The 21598-nt window shown below is 40.7% G+C and overlaps 2 protein-coding genes across 2 annotated transcripts; one reads left to right on the forward strand and one right to left on the reverse strand.

Moving 5' to 3' along the window:
* Positions 1 to 11566: 11566 nt before the first annotated feature.
* Positions 11567 to 14751, reverse strand: LOC147521524 (uncharacterized). The gene is made up of 4 exons (XM_086571716.1): positions 14134 to 14751; positions 13915 to 14036; positions 13089 to 13220; positions 11567 to 12140 (listed from the first exon to the last, which is right to left on the reverse strand). Exons 1-4 carry the CDS (start codon positions 14356 to 14358, stop codon positions 12038 to 12040), a joined length of 582 nt encoding a protein of 193 aa, XP_086427842.1. The 5' UTR covers positions 14359 to 14751; the 3' UTR covers positions 11567 to 12037.
* Positions 14752 to 19520: 4769 nt separating this feature from the next.
* Positions 19521 to 21565, forward strand: LOC147521525 (clavaminate synthase-like protein At3g21360). Its single transcript, XM_086572115.1, has 3 exons — positions 19521 to 20125; positions 20499 to 20752; positions 21021 to 21565. The coding sequence occupies exons 1-3, from the start codon at positions 19760 to 19762 to the stop codon at positions 21364 to 21366; spliced, it is 966 nt and encodes a 321-aa protein (XP_086428241.1). The 5' UTR covers positions 19521 to 19759; the 3' UTR covers positions 21367 to 21565.
* The last annotated feature ends 33 nt before the right edge of the window (positions 21566 to 21598 follow it).

Here is a 21598-nt window from a genome sequence, read left to right on the forward strand (position 1 = left end):
ATCGCCCCACTAGAGAGCATCCCGCGCAAACAGAGCTAAGAGATCGCCCGCCAGGTTCATCATACCCGATGATCGCTGCAAACAAACCATTCCAGCTTCTGTTGTCACGGCCACAGACGTCACTTCTGACCCTGTTGTCGTAACCACAGAAGACGCTCCAGCTCCTACAGCTACTACAGCCACTCACCAGACCAGCACAACATCTACAAAGTGCAATCCTCCAGAGAGCACTCAAAACGGCACAAGGCTCAAGACCGAATCAAGAAAGGCGCTAAGTGAATCAGGGAAACGTAAGACGACCCTAAACTCGTCTATGTCGGGGCTAACCTCGACCCCACACTTAAAACTCATCTTGTAAACTTTTTGTCTATGAATAAAGATGTGTTCGCTTGGTCGTATATCGATGTACCTGGTATAGATCCTAGCATTGCATGCCATAGGTTAAACGTCAACCCTGGTGCCAAACCAGTCCGACAACGACCTAGACGATTGTCATTACGTTTTCAAAAAGCAGTGAACGATGAGGTCGATAAACTCAAGCAAGTCGGTTTCATCCGGAAGGTCGATTACCCAGATTGGGTAGCAAACATCGTGGCAATTCCGAAGAAGAATCCAGATAAATCCGCCGCGCCGTCGACTTCACCAACGTCAACCAAGAAACACCTAAAGACAGCTTCCCACTACCTAGAATCGACCGACTAGTCGACCAGACTTGTGGGCACGAGCTGTTATCATTCATGGATGCATACAGTGGGTACAACAAAATACCACTCGCTGAGGAAGATCAGGAGAACACCTCATTCATCACGGAGCAAGGAATTTATTGCTACAACGTTCTCCCGTTCGGACTAAAGAACGTCGGGCGACTTATCAACGACTGGTAACTGATATGTTCCAGGACATGTTAGGTGACACCATGGAGGTCTACATAGACGACATGGTCGTCAAAAGCAAAAAAACGGGTGACCACCTCACTCACCTTGAGCAAGCGTTCTCCAGATTACGCCGAACTGGAATGAAGCTGAACCCAGAGAAATGCCTCTTTGGAGCGTCCTCTGAAAAATTCTTAGGGTACATCAGGTCTCACAGCGAGGGATCGAAGCAAATCCAGACCAAATTCGGGCGTTCTTAGACATGCCCGACCCACAAACAAAGAAACAGATACAAAAACTGTCAGGCATGGTCACTATACTCAACCGATTCATATCGAGAGCGTCAGACAAGTGCCGACCGTTCCTACAGATCCTAAAAAAAGGCGAGCAGTTCTCATAGAACAATCAATGTCACCAAGCGTTCTCCACCCTCAAGGAATACCTCATAACGCCTCCCGTCTTAGCCAAACCAACAGACGGAGAAACACTGGGGCTCTATCTGGCAGTATCAGATTTCGCCATCAGTTTGATTCTCTTCAAAGAGGAAAGCAATTCAGAAAAGCCGATCTACTTCACAAGTAAGACGCTCACTCCAGCCGAGAAGAATTATTCCCACGTTGAAAGAGCAGTGCTTGCTTTATTATACTCGGTAAGAAAATTCAGACCTTACTTCCAAGCTCATCCAATCAGAGTACTTAGCGACCTTCCATTGAAGCGGATCCTTCACAAAGAGAATAAGACTACTAGGATGGCGATATGGGCCGAAGAGATGGGTGAGCACCACATGGACTTCGTCCCCCGCACGTCACAGAAGGGCCAGGTCGTTGCAGATTTCCTAGTAGATTTTCCAGTCGACGACCCCAATTGGGAGCCAGAAGCAGAGGTCGCACCCACAAAAGCAAACATAAAAACAGTCTGGTCCCTCTACATTGATGGTTCCAGTAACCTAGGAGGCAGTGGTATCGGAATCGTTTTAGTATCCCCGAGGGAGCTATGATAGAAAAGGCAGTTCGCATAGACTTCGCAACCTCCAATAACGAAGCGGAGTATGAGGCATTGATAATGGAGTTACGTGCGGCAATCCAACTCGGTGTAAAAGAGTTCCAAATATTTAGTGACTCGCAACTGGTTGTTCGCCAGACCGTAAAAAACCACACTACCAACGAAGGTAACCTTTTCAAATACCTTCAAGTTGTTACTGCTTTACTTCCTTCTTTCAACAAAGCTACAGTACACCATTTTTTGCGTGACGAGAACCGTCACGCAGATAGCTTAGCGCATCTAGCCACTCGCATTAATCGAACTGTGCACCTAGACAACTAACCATTGAAGTGGTCGATCGACCGACCCTTACCGAAGCGGACCATGTCTTAGCAATCGGTGACTGCGCCCACTCTCCGGAGATCGATGAGTCAAACATGGATGCAACCTATTATACAATACATCCAAAGACGGTAAACTCCTTAGATGAGCGCGTGCGGGCCGAAGATTCCGCACTGCATAATCGTAGCTATTGTTTGGTTAATGACGGGTTGTTTCGCGAATCTGGCGGGGACCTCATCTGAGATGCATCAGTCGATCGAGCAAGGTCGATTAATTTTTCGCTGAGATTCATGAAGGAGAGTGTGGAAACCATACTGGAGGTCGCTCATTGGCCCATAAAGCGATCTCCCAAGGATACTTCTGGCCCCATATGTAGATCGATGCCAAAACATATGTCCTCAAGTGTGTCAAATGTCAAACATTTGGGCACAACATCATTCAGCCAGCCCGCGAACTGATCAACATCGCGAGCCCTTGGTCGTTCCACATGTGGGCCATGGACATTATGAGACCATTCATCCCTCAGAAGAGCATCGGCTTCCGCTTTGTCTTGGCCGCCACAGATTACTTCACTAAGTGGGTCGAAGTAGTTCCGTTGGCACACGTCAAAGAGTCACATGTCAGGAATTTCATTTGGACTCATATCATCACCAGATTTGGCTTACCACACACGCTAGTGATGGACAACAGTTCCCAGTTCAAGGGCAAAATAGTTAGAGAGTTCCTAGCTAAGTGGAAGATCGTTCATGCATTCTCCACTCCCCAGTACGCTCAAAGCAATGGACAGGTGGAGGCCAGCAATAAAGCCATTTTAGAGAACTTAAAGAAAAAGATCGAAAAGAACAAGAGCCAATGGCCAAACCAGCTTGAGAACATACTATGGGCTCACCGCACCACAGCTCGTTCCAGCACAGGCGAATCACCATTCTCCTTATGTTATGGCATAAAAGCTGTCATCCCCACCGAGCTGACAATCACGACAACTCGATCTGAACTTGTCGAATCAGGGCATAATGACTCAGTACTAGCTCGGGAGGTCGATCTGTTGGAAGAACGGCGTGACCTAGCAGCTATCAGAGTAGCATCTTACCAACAGATCCTAAAGCGGTCCTACAACAAACGAGTACATCCTCGATCTTTTCAACCTGGTGATCTAGTCTTGAAAAAAACTCAAGATGATTCTAAACTAGCACCAACATGGGAAGGCCCCTACATAGTGCAATGCGTCGTTGGCAATGGAACGTACTGGATTAAAACCCAGGAGGGGAAGTTACTGCCACGGCCTTGGAACACGTACTTGTTAAAGAAGTTTTACCATTAGTTTCATAATGTTTTGTAATTTAGGTTTCCATTTGCTACAAATTCAAGTGTAAGATACTCAAGATTGTTACTATAATCTACGGTATTTACTCGCATCTCCAAGCCACGCCACTTTCGACGCGCACCACCATCGACATATGCACGGACAACAAAACATAGCCTCTCCGAAGTCTCGCTAGTTGAGGACCTATACTCCTAGGATCAACTCGGGCGAGAACGCCACAGAGCAAAGACACCCTCGGGGGCTACACACGCCTCAAGTGAGCGTAACGCTCTCTCGAGAGCTTACAACAGCTCGTAGCCTCTCGAAGTCTCGCCAAATTGAGGACCTATAATTCTAGGATCAACTCAAAGAGAACGCCTTCCGATCGTAACGCCCTCGGGGCTACACACGCTCTCGCCGAAGCGTAACGCCTCGAACTTACAGCTCATAGCCTTCTCCGAAGTCTCGCTAGTTGAGGACCTATACTCCTAGGATCAACTCAGCGAGAACGCTCTCAGGAGCAGCACGCCCTCAGGGGCTACACACGCTCTCAAGCGAGCAGAACGCTCTTAGGAGCTTATAGGCTCATAGCCTCTCCGAGTCTTGCTAGTTAAGGACCTATACCCCTAGGATCAACTCCGCGAGTTATAGAGTCATGAACCCCCTAAGTCTAAACTAATCGGACACTTACATCTCCCAGATCGCTCTCCCGAGCAATACTACACAAATATAACGATGTACGAGAGTACATCCCAGAAACAAGCCCAATAAAAAGAGTAATAGCTACAAACAGTCAAGCAAAAGATAACATTAAGCATACATTTACCATGAAACTACACAACCAGTTTCAGATAATCAGTTCTAACCCACCGATCTGCTGGGTTTACCCAGAAAATCCAGATCAGACCGGTGAACAAAGGGAGAAAAATTAACGAACTGCCACTTTCGTGGACACCCGTTCAGATCAACAAAGGCGAACCGCCGAGGCAAGCCCTGAAAACACAGCTCTAATGTTTAACCCTCGTAGGGCAAAGAAACGGACATAATCACCACAAGATGAACCAAGTTTCTTACCAAGACAAGAAGAGAAATCACCATCACGGAGTCACGCGACCACATGTTTGTCCCGAGGAGCGGTCTTTGGTCGGCGAACGTGCCTCGCGCGAAAACAACGCGACATACCGTCCCCTTTGAGCCCCGTCTGCGCCTTTTTAGGCGACAATACTTCGGCCCAAATTTGGCATACTTTCGCTACAAGCCGTGGTATACGACTTTGAGCTTTATGAGCAACCCCCCGACATCGCTTTAGCGTCTTCGACTTCCGCTACTTCCATTTGCAAATAAACTCGACCATTCATCGACCAGGTTTAAGCGTTCTCATCGTAAGAAGACGCGATTTGCTTATTGCGTCATCGGCGTCCAAATTCCTCTTTGTCGTCAGCCCCCCTGTACAGCTCGCAAGCATCCCAAAATTCGACTTCGGGGAGTTGACGTCGATATCAACATCGTTGCCGCGGCCGTTCTTCAAATTTTATCATACCCAGCCAGAAACTACAAGGACAGAATCATAATCAAAATCACTTAAGAAATAAAGTGGCAAAGCTGACAGAGAAACACTCACCAAACAACTAGCCATATCCATGGTCCCCAGCAACGTCTCCATATCTTCATCCTCGACTTTAGCTTTGTCCCCGTCTAACACGATCCCCTTCAGCAGACTAGTCGTTATGGGTGCCGAGTGGAAGCTGCAATCAGAACGTTTTACAGCACGCTTCTTCCCCGTTCTCTCCATATAGTAGAATTCGCTCCCCACGTCCCCGACACGAGGGAGCGAACTCTCACTAGCGACGTGACGACCTTGTCCCAGGTTGTCGCTTCCATCAGCAGCCCGATGGGAGCCTTCCGCTCTCTGCGGTGACCTGAACACAATGCCGCCAGTCGAGCGACCTGATCCCTTGGATCGCTTGCTCTTCTTGCCCCCAGCCGCCACAGCTTTCCTTTTGCCACGGTCCCCATGCAGATGAGGATGGAACTCCATCTCCTCCATGAGCAGAGGGGAACTCTCTCTTACACTCCCTTCTCCCCTGACGTACGGAAAGCACCGAGCCATAAGCTTAAGCCGAACACGTAAAACAAAAAAAGCCGGGTTAGAGCGCCGCGAACCTTTACATTCGTGATCTAAAAGAAGAAAAAAGAAACGTACCTGAGTAGACGGCAAAGAAACGCGAAACAAAAGCAAGAGGGAAGAGAAGCCGCAGCAGAAGAACAAGAAGAAGCAAATGTCGCCGCTTCTCTAAGACCGATCATATTTATACCCACGAAACGCGTCTCTTTCCAAGGCATACCATTATGGCATCGAGACACCAAACGCCCCTAACTGCATCCATCATTTTATATCCCCGACCGCCCACATTCACATTCCGCCATGCCACGCCACGCACTTTTACCTCGCGCGCGAATCTGAACGCTACAAGTCCCTTATAGAGACGAAATTTACCGCACCATTTAGATCGCGAATAAAGATACATATGCTTACAAATGCAAGCATTCTTAGCATACACAAGACTAAGTGTAGAAAGCAGAAGCAACAAGATTCACATTCATAAAAGAAGCGACCTGACGACATCAGGGACGCCCCAGTTCACAGACTAACCATGCTGCCGAGAATACCGAGAAAAATCCAAAGCCGCTTAGTCACTAGTTATCATAGTCAATGGAAAAGCGTAAAAACGAAAGCGCCCGTGTCAACCCAGGAAACCAACTCTATTGTTTACGGCCAGAGGCCCATTACAAACACTAAGAACAAAACTTCCTAGACAATATCATCAAGATCTTCTCTTCTCCAAGAGCGACATTCAAAATGGGGACAAAGTTCAGATCACCAGAAGACGCCACAACTGCCTCAACAATAGCCATGTTGAGCTCGCCAGACCCCTGAAGTTGCTCACTCACCACACCAGTAAGGGGAGAAGGCACGATCAGTAGAAACAAGTGCGAAGATCTTCGGGCGATTCACGCCCGAAGTTCTCCCGAAGTTCGGCGTTCCCGCTCCTCTTGCAGGTCGTCCAGCTTTTTCTCCAGTTCCTCCACCTCAGCACGGATGGTGAGATAAGCCTCTTTCGCTTATAGGGTGGAAGTCTTACATCGTTCAGCATAGGTGTTCGCCGCGACTAGCTGGCCCCTCAACGCCTCTACCTCATGCTTCAGCTCGATCGACTCATTCACTGCAGCGGTTGATAAGAGCCCAAAACTGTAGTTTTAATCCTGTAACAGTCATACTTTTAGACCAATTATGTGAGTAATAATTAAGAGTTAACACCGACACGTGTTTTATGCATTTCAGGCTTCAAAGTCCATTATGTGCATAAATGTGCCACTTTAGCGAGATAAAGGAGCAAAGGTCGGTTATTAAAGAGTTCCGTGATTAAAGGCCAAGATTCAAGAAGACAAAGCCTTTCTAAAGCCCGGCCCAAAAGTCGAAAAGTCGACGCAGAAAATAGTACACAAAGTCGCCAGAACTTAAGGCGTATCTTTGGACTCCGACCTCGAAATGGGGCCTACCTTATGTCAAAACGACCGCCTCGGAAAGAGCTTTCCAATGGTCTAAGCCTTGATCCAATCAGAGGAGCAGAAGTGGACGAAAAGTCTGTTGAAGCCAACTGCAGCTGAAGAGGCCTTTTTTGATCGAAGAATTGGGTTTTGGGCCTGATTCTCTGGCCCAAAACATAGATCCAAGCCCATGCATGATTTTTGGATCTGAACATATAAAAACCAAAGCTTAGCTCTTTGTTAATGGTAGCTAGTTAGACCTAAAACAATAGATAATTCTAGATCTAGTTTTCATTAATTAAATTAAGTTTAGTTTAAATTCAATTCTTGTTTTAGATTAAACTCTTAGAATCATTGTTCTTAATTATTTTGATAAATAAAATAACTAGTTTGTCAATTTCGATTCTTGTCATTTACAATTGTTTAGATCTAAATTCCCTTATTACGTAGATAGCTAGACCTATATTAGTTAGATTATTAATTTAGTATTTGAATCATTGTTTTATTATTCATTAGATTAATAAAATATTGTTCTCCATAATCTAGTTTCATTTCCATTGATTGTTTAGTTTCAATTCGTAGATTCAATTATTTGTCAGTATTAGTTTAATTCAATTATTGCATGAGTAGTTTTGAATTGAGTTTAAACAAGTAAAGTTCAAATCTTTATATCATGTCTTGTTTGAATTCCATTGGGAATGATAAGCGTGATGATTCTCCGGCTAAACCTCCATTTGAGGGGTTGAGAAGCCTTGATGAAAGCTTGATCCCGATTATCGTAGAGTCGCCGTAATTTCCTTTCCACTCTAGAAATGATTAGTTCACCATGAGAATGGGTGTAATCGCTCACATGCTAGTTATGAATTGGTAGAAATGTCATGTGTAATTAGGATTAGGAGTAACTGCATTGTTTCTGCTGGCGATTCATTCGGATTACGACGATTAAATCGTTAGTAGGTTTAAGTCAAGTTAAGGTGTAATCAATCCCCCTCAACTCCTTATCATAGAATCGATGTAGCATTCTCATAGTTGTTCTAATAGTCGACTAGTTGCATCTTGTGGGTAGTTGCATCATAGTCTAGCTGTCATTTCGTAAATCTCTCAATAGACTTAGAGTAGAGTAATTAGACTAGAAAACACAGCATGCGCAAGGACTAGGAGTGGAACGAATCATCTACTCCACTATATCTCATAGGATTGAGAGTAGAAATCTTTGATAAATATAGGCACGTATTAAGTTTTAGTTTACTTACGTTTTGAGTTTTATCGTTCATTTCGTAGGTAAACTATCATTTTTATGTTTTATTAGCGGTCTTCTCCAGAGTCAGGGCAGATTCGACAGCTCGTCCCTCAACGCATCCAGTTCTGTCTTCTCAGCCTGTTGCACAGCTCGCAGATTCGACAGCTCGTCCCTCAGCGTCTCAACCTCCGTCTTCTCCAGTCGGCCGATCTGCTGGCCGTCTTCGACTTCGATATCCAAATGATCAATCATGCGACAACTTCGCCTGACATATCACATTATTATCAAACAACAGCATGTAACGCGATAACACAGTCAAGTTGAGCGCGAAGGTGACTTACCAGACACATCGCCTTATCCATCCCCTCATATTCGACTCCGGCTCTTTGGCATCTAAGTCCTTCCTATCACCGCTCGTGGTCATACCTTCCAAAGAACAAGCGGCTATGGGTGCGGACTTGTAGCTGCATCCGACCTCCTCACATAGCGCTTCTTCCCCGATCCACCTCGTCTATGTACATCACCGGTTTAGCCCAAATTTTCGTCTTTTCCAAGATCGAGTGCCCCCTTTTACCGCCTCTATCGCACCAACCTTTCCCTTCATCTTGCCAGAGGGATCTCCAACAACCCTGGGTTGAACGACCTCCGGGCGTCCTCACCTAGGACGCCGGTCGGCATCGGTCTCTCGCCTCTCGAAGTTGCGAGCCGCCCTTCCCCGAGTTCGAATTTCACCACCCAGGGCGCTCTCAGCCACCCTCGCAACCTTCGCAGGTCGAGACTCCGGGAATTCGAAGAGAACGTCATCCACATCGAATGGAGCGTCCTCTCGACCCTTCCCCACCTCCACTCCAGAGGCCCCAAAGACTCCTCCACCGCTTCACCCCCCCGACGACCTCGATGCATGTCTTCCCTCGTAACCCGGATCACTCCCACGCTTCTCCATCACGGGTTTCTTCGACGCCTTCCCCGCCACCTTACCCCCGAAGCTCGGCTTTTTGCACTTGCCTTTTCTCCCTAATTGCGGGTCCTCCACGCTCTTCAAAGAAATGGGCAACTTCCCAGTAGTTTTGCTTGTTTCTCACCGCGGCGTCGACCTAGCGAACTTCTCGACACTGTCCGGACCCCTTTCCAAGTGGATATCTGCATAGACAACAAGACAACAGTTTTAGTATAAGTTCAACCAAAGCAAATTTGATATCATCAGATAACGCACTGGTACCCACCAGTAAAGTCGCATATTTTATTGTCCACACTGAACCCGCTAGCACAGTAGCTTCCTACAAGGAGCAGCGGGTCGTTTAATCTATGACTCGTTACTTTTACCATCCGTAACGCCGACAACAAGCTCGAATTTGCAAGCTAAAGTTCAGCGACCTAGATCGCTTTACGAGGTAGTGCTCGATAACATCAGTGACCTCTATTCGGTACTCACCGCTGGCGTTCAATAGGTCAAAAACCTTGAACAATCGCCACGTGTTACCCACAAACCCGAGCAGCGCCTTGCCACAAATTTCAGAACTCACAAACCGGCTTGGAGAATCGGTATCGCCATGGGCGCTCCTCGGCTACCCTCATAGATGATCACCCCATGATTTGGTGGGGTGTACCTATCGCTATAAACCAGAGCGTTCTGGTCAGGCTCATGGATCTCCGGACCGCCACGGTTATCCCATATTTTTCTCGATATGGGAACGCCTCAAAGCATGTCCGTCCACGATACCTAGGGCGGCCGCTTCGAAGACGACCTATCACAAACGACTGAAGTGCTAACAAAGAGCTACTGACGCAGATCGAGCCGCATCTCCCTCACTACTAGCCCTCTCGACCGCCTCATCTTCATCATCACCCTCAACCACCCCACAATAATGCACTCATCTTTCTCATCATCTTCATCATCCCAAACCAAGAGAAACTTCACGGACCTCATTAGATCGAAAGTGTCATCGAGTCGACATTTTTCTTCTAACCCTAACAGTCTAGCTACTAAGTAACTAACGGGGTATCCTAACAACTCTAGAACGAGGGCTAAGCACGAAACAAGAAGCGAGGTTCAACAATGGCGTAGAACTAACCCGGATGATGACGGTAATGAAGTAGTGTCTACCGCATCGGCGACCAAATGAAGTTTCAAAAGAGCCGATATTTTTTGAACAACCTCCCCCCAGCTTCCAAGGCATCATGATTACACCCCACCTAGTCTGCCTACCTACTTCCAACCAACCGGCCCAATCTTTTCACATCCCGAAAAATCTGGCGCACGCGTTTTCTCGCCAATCGCCAGATCTTGTCACGTGCTGAACACGCGACAAACGTTTGCACCCACCAGCTCACATGGTAAACACGAGCCGCTCCTCACAGATCGTTGGAAATTTCCACCTCTAGCATGCTCCACGCGCGCGACAGATCTCTCTCAACAGGTCGTTTTCACAACCTACTGAGAGGGGCCGTGTGGGGAGTGATATTCTCTATCCAAAGACGCCGCGATAACATGGTGGAAATGACACATCGACTGTGGATCCAGGTCGCATCCATGAGCTAATAGAACGATACTAACAGGTCGTAGTATCACACGAACTACGCTAGGAAAGTGACTCATATACCCCTTCCAGAAGCAATCATGACTAAAGGTGTACTTGCACATATCTTGGCCGCGGCCGGGTCACGGCCGCAGCTACTTGTACGACTGACACTCCACATCATTACAGCAGACCTATGAGAACAGTTCTCACATGTTACCCTGATCTCCACCCCTCGTTTGGGATATCCTTTACATGTGGTGGGCAATGATACACTCTCGATATCTATAAATACCTCTCCTATAAACTATGCCAGACCTGATTCTACTCTCCCCACAAGAACCTAGAGTAAGATACGTAGGCAGTTCGCTCTCAAGACGAACTCGGTCCATCCAAAAACCTATTCCAGTCTCCCATCGACTGTTTGTAAGGGAAAGCTAAATCACACCTTTACACACCCAACAAGTTCATGCCACTTAGTTCATTTTCTGAGTTGCATACACTTTTTTGTCTTGAGAATTAGTGAGGCGGATCTCTTTAGGTTTTGGTGCCTCCAAAATTCAAATACTACTGCAGATTTAGATTTAATCAGTATTCAGTTATTAGGTTTTTGTACGCCTAATGTGTCCAAATTGTTATATGAGTTTTAAAATTTTACATTTAAGATCTTGATCTAACTATTGATTAATTCTTCAATTTTTCTTGTGCAAAGTGCAAACGGATGCGAAACCTAAATAGCAGTATAGAGTGGCCAAATTATGAATATTGAACTTGATAAAAGCTTTTTGAACCATATGTTATATACTGAGTAACCGTACATCCAAATTCACCAAAAAGATACAGAAACTTTGTATATCTTCACCATGTCATTGTCAACAAATTTCACCTACTAAATGACAGAAAGACAGCAGCAAACAGAAAGGTGTTGTCGTGTTGAGGACACCTTGGGTATAAAAAACTGAAGACACAAAAAGTAATCTCAATCTTTACGTATGAAGAGAGGTAATGACATGGGCTGAAATTATATACAAATTTTGTACGCACCAACGGCCCTCTGATGTGAACACCAATTTCCTTTGTTTGGTCATAATGTTTTTTTTTTCTTAGCTCATGTGTACACCCTACAACGGGTTAACCCAAGGCCCAAGAGATTTAAAATGTGAATAGAGTTGATCTTGTCTCAAATTTCGATTTTATACTGTGCCCTGCAAGATCCAATGGACGAGAGCTTCCTTTAATGACGAGTCTTTTTTCTTCTCCTCTTTGATCTCCATATGATGGCGAATGGACTTGGCAAAATTTGGTAAGGAATTTTTTGTTTAGGGATACGAGGAACACTGCACCACAAGGGGGAAAATGTATTATCAGAAAACAACAGCTGGAAGAATTTGATTAAGAACATTCCAGATAATAATCTCAATATTTTGATTAATTTGAACGCTTCAATAGAACCTAGAACGCCGATTCAACAAGGATGGCCTTGTGAGCTAATGATAGTGACTTAGTGTACTAAAACTTACCTCTAAGTTTTTATAGAAGCATATATATTGGAAGGTTGCACAGATGACTCAACCATTGACCATTGTGACACACCGACACAGCCCTTAAAAATTTTGCAGGCACCTCCTTATCGTAGATCCAGTGTTCATTTTTCATAATCAGGATAAATGAATTTCAAATATGGACGTGGGGAGGGATGCTTAACCTTTTGGGCTTTGTCTATGAAAAATTATCAAATGACAGTCATTGACAAGTCCTGTTTTGCTGTCACAATTTTTTGTGTCCCAGCTATCCAGTATCCAGCCTAATTAGGGACTCGTTTGCAATTAAATTTTTTTTAGGAACATCTTCAAATAAATACTTAGCCTATTCTTCTATTTGAGAGTTCCAGAATATAAAGAAAAATTCCCAATTAAATTTCGTGTTCTTCACTAATAAGGGAGAAATTATGCCCCATCAACCTAAAAAGGAAGAACTTACACATCGATTCGTCATGGGGATATTATAAATTTAATAAGTGATTTAATTGGTTATTGGCGTGTTATTCGTTATTTTAGTTGTTTTCTATTAAGGTGTTCTCTATTAATTTTAGTACCAGTACCAACATGCTAAGTTTTCGTTATTTTAAGAAATTATTAAGAAAAATTAATTTTCTAGAGTCAATAATTGCTCTTCTCCTATTGGATATTTGGATGGACAGCTGGGAAGGCCAAAAATTGTGATAGGAAAACCGGACTCGTCATTGACAGCCATCATAGGTACTTGAAATTGAAACGTAATCATACCTTAATCTAGCTATCTCGATCAGTGAAAAATCCAAACTGGGAGAACTGTCTCCACCTTTCGTCGTGGGCTGCTTAATGGCAAGAACTCTGCAATTCAGGCTGTCTCTAATACTACCGTGGGTCATGGCCATCCTGGACAAAACTAAAAATACTGCTCTCAGATATCATATATTATGCTATAGGCTATAGCAGTTCACAGATGTAGCATTCTATTAAAATGCACATATTCTGATCAATTTAATTTGGGAACAAAACAGAAATGGTGTTTGCTTTTATAAAGAATAAATTGATAAATAAAAATAAAAGTCTAGTTCCATAAACGATTTGTTATTAGTAATTCTCTCGTAAATTAGAATTAACAAATGCATATTTTCTTTGTGAAGATCCTATATTAATGGGTCTAACCATTAGTGACATGCATGTGCAGTTGTGCACATCAGTAATATACAGGTTTCACATCACATTCAATAAGAACCAATAATGTGGTAATTCTCTCGTAAATTAAAATTAACAAATGCATATTTTCTTTGTGAAGATCCTAAATTAATGGGTCTAACCATTAGTGACATGCATGTGCAGTTGTGCACATTAGTAATATATAGGTTTCACATCACATTCAATAAGAACAAATAATGCCCAGCTCTCTGTTGAAGCATTAAAAGGCTTTGGTCACGAATCAATAGAAATTGTAATCATGTAAAAAAAACAGGAACATACTAAATCAAATATTAAAACGTCCTAATTAGTGATGATTTATTTAACAAACTCAAAAATGAAACTCAGAACACATTTGTATACACAATTGGCAAAATTCAAATTGACTTACCTATGTAAAAAACTTCGATCATGGAGACCTAAAACCAAATCAGATGCGCTAACCTCACTAATCGTAGACGCAATAGTTCTACCATCTTGATCACCTTCTCTAACAACAATCTCCACTTTAGCCTATATATACCACATGATCCCCATATAATAAAAGCAAAAATTTATCAAACCATGTAGCATTTATAAATATGTTATGATGAAGGGGCCGGGTACTTACATCAGGGACTTGGTCACAGATATCTTTAAAAGAGAGAGCTAATTGAAAACCTTTCAATCTAAGTGATCTTTGCTTGTTTTTGTTTCTTGATCTTGTTGATGGGAATACATGAAGAAGTATGATTAAATCACCGAAACGAAGTAAGTTGTGAAGTGCCCACTGTAGAGCAGTTCTAGCTACCTCAACTTCCTCCACTACCACTAGTATTTTTCTTGTCATCTCCATTGTCAACTAGGGGCTTCGACTTTGACAAGAAAAGCTAACCATTTTTTTTCTCTCTCTCTCTTCCTTGTTCTCCCTCACTTTCTTCTATGTTCTTTGTTGTTTTTGGGTTTTTGAGGTTAGCAAGAATCTACCTATCTTGGGAAGAAGACTTTAAGGCTTGTTTTTCGTAAGCAAGCATATGTAGTGAAGACCATTGTGTGCTCCCAGAAGTGGTGGGTGCGTTTCCAAACAAGGCATACTTTGGGGCTTGGACTCCTAGTTACATTTCATCTCATACAGATACAGGCATACAAGGCTAATCAAGATATTGGTACTGGTTTTCAATCCATATCATCTGTATATCAACAACTACAATAAAAAAGAGGCAAGGAGTTGGCCTGTTTTCTGGAGCATACGAATAACACTCTAGAAACAAAATTGGTTTACGTATCTCACTTTGAGATAATAATTGATATCTTCATTAACATCACCTTCTAATGCATTGATTATAGTACTTGAAGCCGTTGAAGGTGATGTGATTGACACTAGTGGATATAAAAATAATTATTATGAATAAAACTAGTTTGGATATAAACAGGCCCCTTTATCAGAAAAAGTTGGGACAATTTCAAATAAAAAATGAGATTAGGTTGAAAGTCAGAGAAAGTCTACTGAGTCCATTTCGCATGTAGAGTGTAGCCCATGCCCCATATGGCCATATGTCCATAAACTCCATATATAGTTCAGAAGTTTTGCTGCAAATTGCACGACATATACTCCTCTTTGGAAGTTCACTCACAATATTATTTGTGCCCCAGTGCCCCCACAAAGTTAGTTCGCAAATATTTCCAAGATATATTTGGTTAGGACGGTTAGGATTTTGCTTGGTATCACGGCACAAAATTGTGATTAGACTAGTTCCTTTTCCCCTTGCAGCGAAAACTAAACCTTAAACTAAAAATCATATCTTAATCATGGGCTTTGGAAAGATTCGTTGCTACTTCCATTCGAAAGCTAGCTAGGAATTGGAAAAACAAACATTTAGTCAATATAGGAGGAGCCCTTACTTCCTTCAGGATTCTGTTCAAAGGGTATGTAAAATGCAGACATAGGCATCAATATAGTTCAAAATCCTGAAATATCGAAGATTTTATTTGTGGAATCATGGGGGTAGGATGTCATTTTCTCTGTTTGTTCAAAACTCCCTTTGGTTAGTTGGAATGAAAGCCTCCCGTGTCCTCCCAAGGGAATACTCGTTTTCAGTGACTTGCCCACCATGTTAAATGGCACATATTTGGAAGCAAAATTTGCATGTCTCAGTCATCTTTTCCTTCTAATTGTGGGCTTAACAAACAATAGCAATTTAGGCTGTGCTTGTGCAAACTGCACATTTGGAATTAATCTTTTCCATTAAAATGACTTATATAACAGGTTATGAATTAAGAAACGGGTATGTGTTTTCCATCACCAAAATGGTATCAAAATGTATGAAAATTCATCGAAACTTTGCTTCCATTTCAAAACACTTATTATTCATTTACAGTTTTAGTTAAATTTACCAAATTCGAGCACAACCCTTGTGTACGTGTATAAATATTTACTTATTTATTATAATTTTTTTAAGGTATTTTTAAAATCCGACAACGATTATTTATTCTTGGATCCTAACATTTCGTAAGGACATAATTTTTTGGTTAAACACACATGCTCCATGCATACTGCATAGAACAAAATGCCAACTAATATCGCATTATTTCCAATTTTCTATATTGGCATAGCATATCCTGTCTCAACATTCACGTGTCAAAATTTCATGATATTTTTCTCTTGGAAAATTGAAAATGAAAGGGGTGTAAAATCTCCACAGTACACTATATGATACGAGTCCGAATTTACAAACAGTAAAATTCTATTGGTTAACAGTTTTTTCGGTCAGTTTAACAGTTTTTTCGGGCAATAGTATAGTTTTTTTGGGCAGCCACTCCACCAATATAAAAGATGAGGCCTTGTGGACAGCAAACAGTTGCTTGTCCACAAATTTATTCTGATATGATACCCGGGTTATCAGGTACTTGAATAGGCTATTTCTAATATATCGTATTTTACAATTTAGAAACACCCTCAATTATCCCTCAATTATTATAATAAGTTCTCTCCATTTTAAATAATTTACAAAAAACTCTCTCACCTCACTAAAATTAGAATTAGTTTTCATATTATTTAAAATAATTTAAAAAACCTCCTTCACGTCACTAAAATTATAATCAACCCCTCATGTTTTTATATTGTTTTTTAAAGATGTTAGAGCGACAAGTTTAAAGATTTGAAAAAAAAACCGATGCGTAACATGGTTCGCATACTTGTCTAACAATGTGAAACATCCCGCATAACGTTGAAAAGTCAAAACAAAATTGTGCGACAGTGTCTCTATCACTTTTGCACTATTTTGTTTTTGATGTGACAAAGTATTGTGATGCTCTCATTGATCGATCGCAATATCTTGTTATATTGAGTATTGGCGATTGAGAGCGAATTTGTGGACAGACTTGTCCACAAACAGCAACTTCTCATTAGTTCAAACACTTTGTGGGCCAGATAAACAATTTTTTTGGGTAGATAAACAATTATCGATCACAATATCTTGTTATATTGAGTATTGGCGATGGAGAGCAAATTTGTAGACAGACTTGTCCACAAACAACAACGTCTCATTAGTCCAAACACTTTGTGGGCAAGATAAACAATTTTTTGGGTAGATAAACAATTTTTTTGGCGATTCTTATTAAGATTTTGTGGACATCAAATAATTATATGTCCACAAAATTATTCTCTTGGTGATTCTTATTAAGATTTCAAAATCACTAGAAAGTGTGCTATAATTTTTAAAATCTAACGTCGGAATTGATTAAACTTTTGCAAAAAAATTTATTTGATCGAATTAAAGATGTGTTTAACATCTTATAAAATTTATAATAAGGTAGTTCAAGAGATATCCAAGAACAAGAAATTAATATTGATCTTAATAAGAACACGAACAAAAAATAAAAAACAATGGTGTCTATAAATATGTTTCTAAAAGTCACCCTCATCTCTACAAGTACTAGTAACTAACCTCATCATTTTCAATAATTCGGTTGATGCCTGACCATTTGGTTTCCACAATTCAATATCCGTGAGAATCTCCTTCACAGAATCTAATTGATTGTTGCATTCATTTCTTGAGCATATTTGAATCAAATAATCGTACAAGCTGCAAGTACAACGTTCCAATGCAATAAAAACAAAATCTTCATCCTTCTCGATTACAAATAATTGGACTGTATTTGCATGAGATTCATAAATAAAAAGATTCAGCTTCTCTTTAGCCAGATCACAATAAGCCCACACAAATCTCTTAACCACAACGGGGCGGGCATCAAACTCCCCCTCATACACAATGGTGCTTTCACTTCCCAGCCCAATTACATTTTTAGAAACAAAATAAGCTATTTATCAAACGTCCATTGACATGTTAACTAGTATAGCCCTCACTAACCAAAAATTATGTGTACACCCAAAAAAAAAAAAAAAAAAAAAAACCGTATGCAATTTTTTATTTTTTTTTTTTTGTCAAAAGATCTAAATAATAAAGATCAATAAAATTATGTATTTATTTCATTTCACAAAACTAAAATGCGTTTACTATTAAGAATTTAATATGGACTGATGAAGTTAACTACTTAAACACTTAAGCTATATTAATTGATACTAGTCAATAAGTCTATAACAATTCAACAAATTGTTAATTTTCTATAATGTTATAATTGTTATATAGACTTATAAAATATTAACATTGACAAAAAAAATTACCTTGTTTTGTTTTTTTTTAAATAGAAATTTTATTGATAATAATAATGAGTTTTATAAATAAGTAGGACAAACGTGAAACAAAGCTGAGTCGCAAGTCCTTTCTGAATTTGTATTTTTTGTTATTTGTTTTTTTTAGGTTGCGCTCTGAAAACATTCAAAAACACATTTGTCAATTTTTAATGGTTTTGAAGTCAAAATAAATGATAAATAATAATTTTGTAAGACCAAAAAGAAAAGTAAAAAAATTTGGTTTATTGGAATGTTGTTTATTAGTTTAGCTTTTATGGAGATACATTTCTACAAAAACAGTACAAATATGTTGTGACATAATATAAACTATAGGAAATTAGGAACACACAATTTTTTTGGTCATAAAAATCTATATTTCCTAGTCAAACTCGCGGTCAAACTCGCCACAATATTTTATGTTGCCACCATGGCCCAAAATATCGCCGAGATATCCGATATCTCGCCGATTATCTCGATAAATTGGTACACCGAAAATATTTCCCGATATATCCAAATATTAAACCCTTTTTTAGATATATCGAATTTCCGATATGAAAGTTTATATCACTATAATTATTTCGATATAATCGATATATATCGGTTGACTTTTTGACCAATTTTTAATAATTTAATATTGAAATTTCCAAATATCCGATATATCCGAGATATATCGGCGAGATATCCGGTGATATATCGGTGAGATATCCGATATTTTAGAAACTTTGATTCATCAAAATATCCGATATATCCGATATATCTCGGTTTTTGGGTACACCGATATATTAAACGATATCGAAATTTTGGGCCTTGGTTGCCACTGGTTTTAGTGAAAGCATATACACCAACAACTCTGCACAATGCCACCCTATTGGTTGATGGAGAGAACTTATATACATACACTGCAAATTCATGATGATGTTAAAATTATAATCATGAGGTATTTCCTGTATTTGACACTGGACTTTTGTACGTGTTTGGTTTTGTTAACGTTGGTTCTGATGTCTGTTTTGGCAATTTTGTATGAAAAACAACGTTGTAGATAGACATAACAACAATGACATTACAATGGGCGGTGTTGTCTTTGGAATATTTGTATATAATTATATATACTCCGTAATTTTCTATGCTGCTCATTGCTCAATTAATCCATGTGTCTCATAGCTGACATAACCAATATAAGCAAATGAGGGGAAATAGGAGTTTATTGCGAAGTGATTAGTTTTCAAATATAATAATTAAATATCTTTTGAGCTGATTAGTTTCATACCTAATTCAATTAACAATGCACATCGACAATATACGGGTATCGGTTGGCTTAATAATCCACTTTTAATATGATGAGATCATTGACAAACCACAGTCTATATGCCTATTGTTGTATTTCCCTTTGCTGTCAACCATAAAATGCCGAACAAGAATCTTTAATTCCAAAGCTAATTGTAAACTTATTGTGATTCCCTTGTAAACTCCGGTGGAAAAAGAAAAATAATGCAATGCGAGAGTTGGACTATTTATAGGCCTGCTGCCTATAGATCAACAGAATCAACCAACCAACAAGCTAGCCATGGAGTTTACACGTAAAGACTTCAAGGTAGGCACATGTGAGGGACAAAAGATAGTTCATGGTGAAACCATGCCTTTAGTGTTGCAACCAAATGAACCTGAGCTTGGTAACATAGATAATCTCTTGATGATTCTTGAAAAGAAAAGGGAATGGTTTGAGCAAATGCTCATAAAGAACAGTGCAATTCTTCTCAGAGGGTTCAATGTGAAGAATGCAGAGGAGTTCAATGATATTGTTGAAGCTTTTGGGTGGGACGATATTCGATATGTAGGTCCAGCACCTCGAACACACATCTATAAGAGGATTTGGACAGCTAATGAAGGCCCTTTATCAGAGTTCATATACTACCATCACGAAATGGTTCTGGTAAGTGATGGACGTCTTGTTGTCGATACTCCATATTACTCAAACTAATTAGGATGAGTTGCGAGATACTGATGATTCGCTTCTTAATGATTATGAGTTATTGATCAGTGGTAAATTATGACAAACCAATAAACTCCATGATATAAACTGACTTACTGATTAATTGCGATATTATACTAGTACAGAATTTGGTTAATGATTCCAATGGATCGAAGGTCAATATAGGTTGTTCACTGTTGTTTTTGCAAGTTCACCATCTTGACCATCCGTTTAATGACATCTAATTAACTAAGATAGTGTATCTTGTTATACCTCGAAAATATGTATATACTAATGAAGATGTAAACATTGTTTGTGACTAATTTCCAAACAGTTTAAGGATCATCCAAAGAAAGTCATACTGTTTTGTGAGGTGCCACCACCTGAAGGCGGACAAACACCATTCGTACCGAGCTTCAGAGTTACAGAAAGGATGCTTGAGGAATTCCCAGATGCAGTAGAGGAGATGGAAAAGAAGGGGTTGAGGTATACATTTACAGCATTAAGTAACAACGACACATCTTCAATGAGAGGCAGAGGTTGGGAAGATGCATTTGGAACATCTGACAAGGCAGAGGCCGAGCTGAGGTAATAAAAGGATTTTGTCTTTGAGCAAATTGGATGTACATTATCTTACAATTCGCTACCACTGACCATGTTGCTATATACATTGGTAATTTGGTAGTTGACTCTTAAGATTCTAAGCCATTTTCCCATGTATCATTCGCATGGTGTTAGTAATTTAGTATACCATATATTTGTAATTGAGGTATACAATTAAAAATCAAACATATATCATATATGTAGAGAACCATATCATGAACTAATGATGACCTATTCAAATGTATATTGGCAGGATCAAAGCACTAGGAATGGACCTGGAATGGTTACCTAATGGTGGAGTTAAAACTATCTTAGGCCCTAGATCTCTAACGAAAGTATTTGACGAAAGAGATGGAAGGAGAATGTGGTTTAATACGGTAGTTGGTATGCATGGGAAGGAATATAGCTCTGCGGCCATGGCTGACGGCACTGAAATACCCAATAATGTGGTGAAAAGGTGTGAACAGATCATTGAAGAGGAAAGCATCCAGTTTAAATGGGAGAAAGGCGATGTGCTCTTCTTTGATAACTTGGCCTTGCTCCATGGAAGGAGGCCTTCCCTTCCTCCAAGGAAAGTCCTGGTTGCTACATGCAAATGACTTCAGTTGATCATCCGTGTCCAGTTTGTGAAGAGACAACTACAGAATAAATATCGCAATATGTTATTGCAAATTGAGCTTGAATATGTCGAATTTCATGTTGGTTACAATTTCTCCAAAAATATGTTCAGATAAGTATAAAGGAATAACTCATAATTAAAGACGCATACATATATATAGTCTGTAGTGTTGGTCTCGACACTCGAACAAAGTTTCAACTTAGCTTTTACGA

This window comes from Coptis chinensis, chromosome 1 (genome assembly GCF_015680905.1).
Source record: "Coptis chinensis isolate HL-2020 chromosome 1, ASM1568090v1, whole genome shotgun sequence".
NCBI lineage: Eukaryota > Viridiplantae > Streptophyta > Magnoliopsida > Ranunculales > Ranunculaceae > Coptis > Coptis chinensis.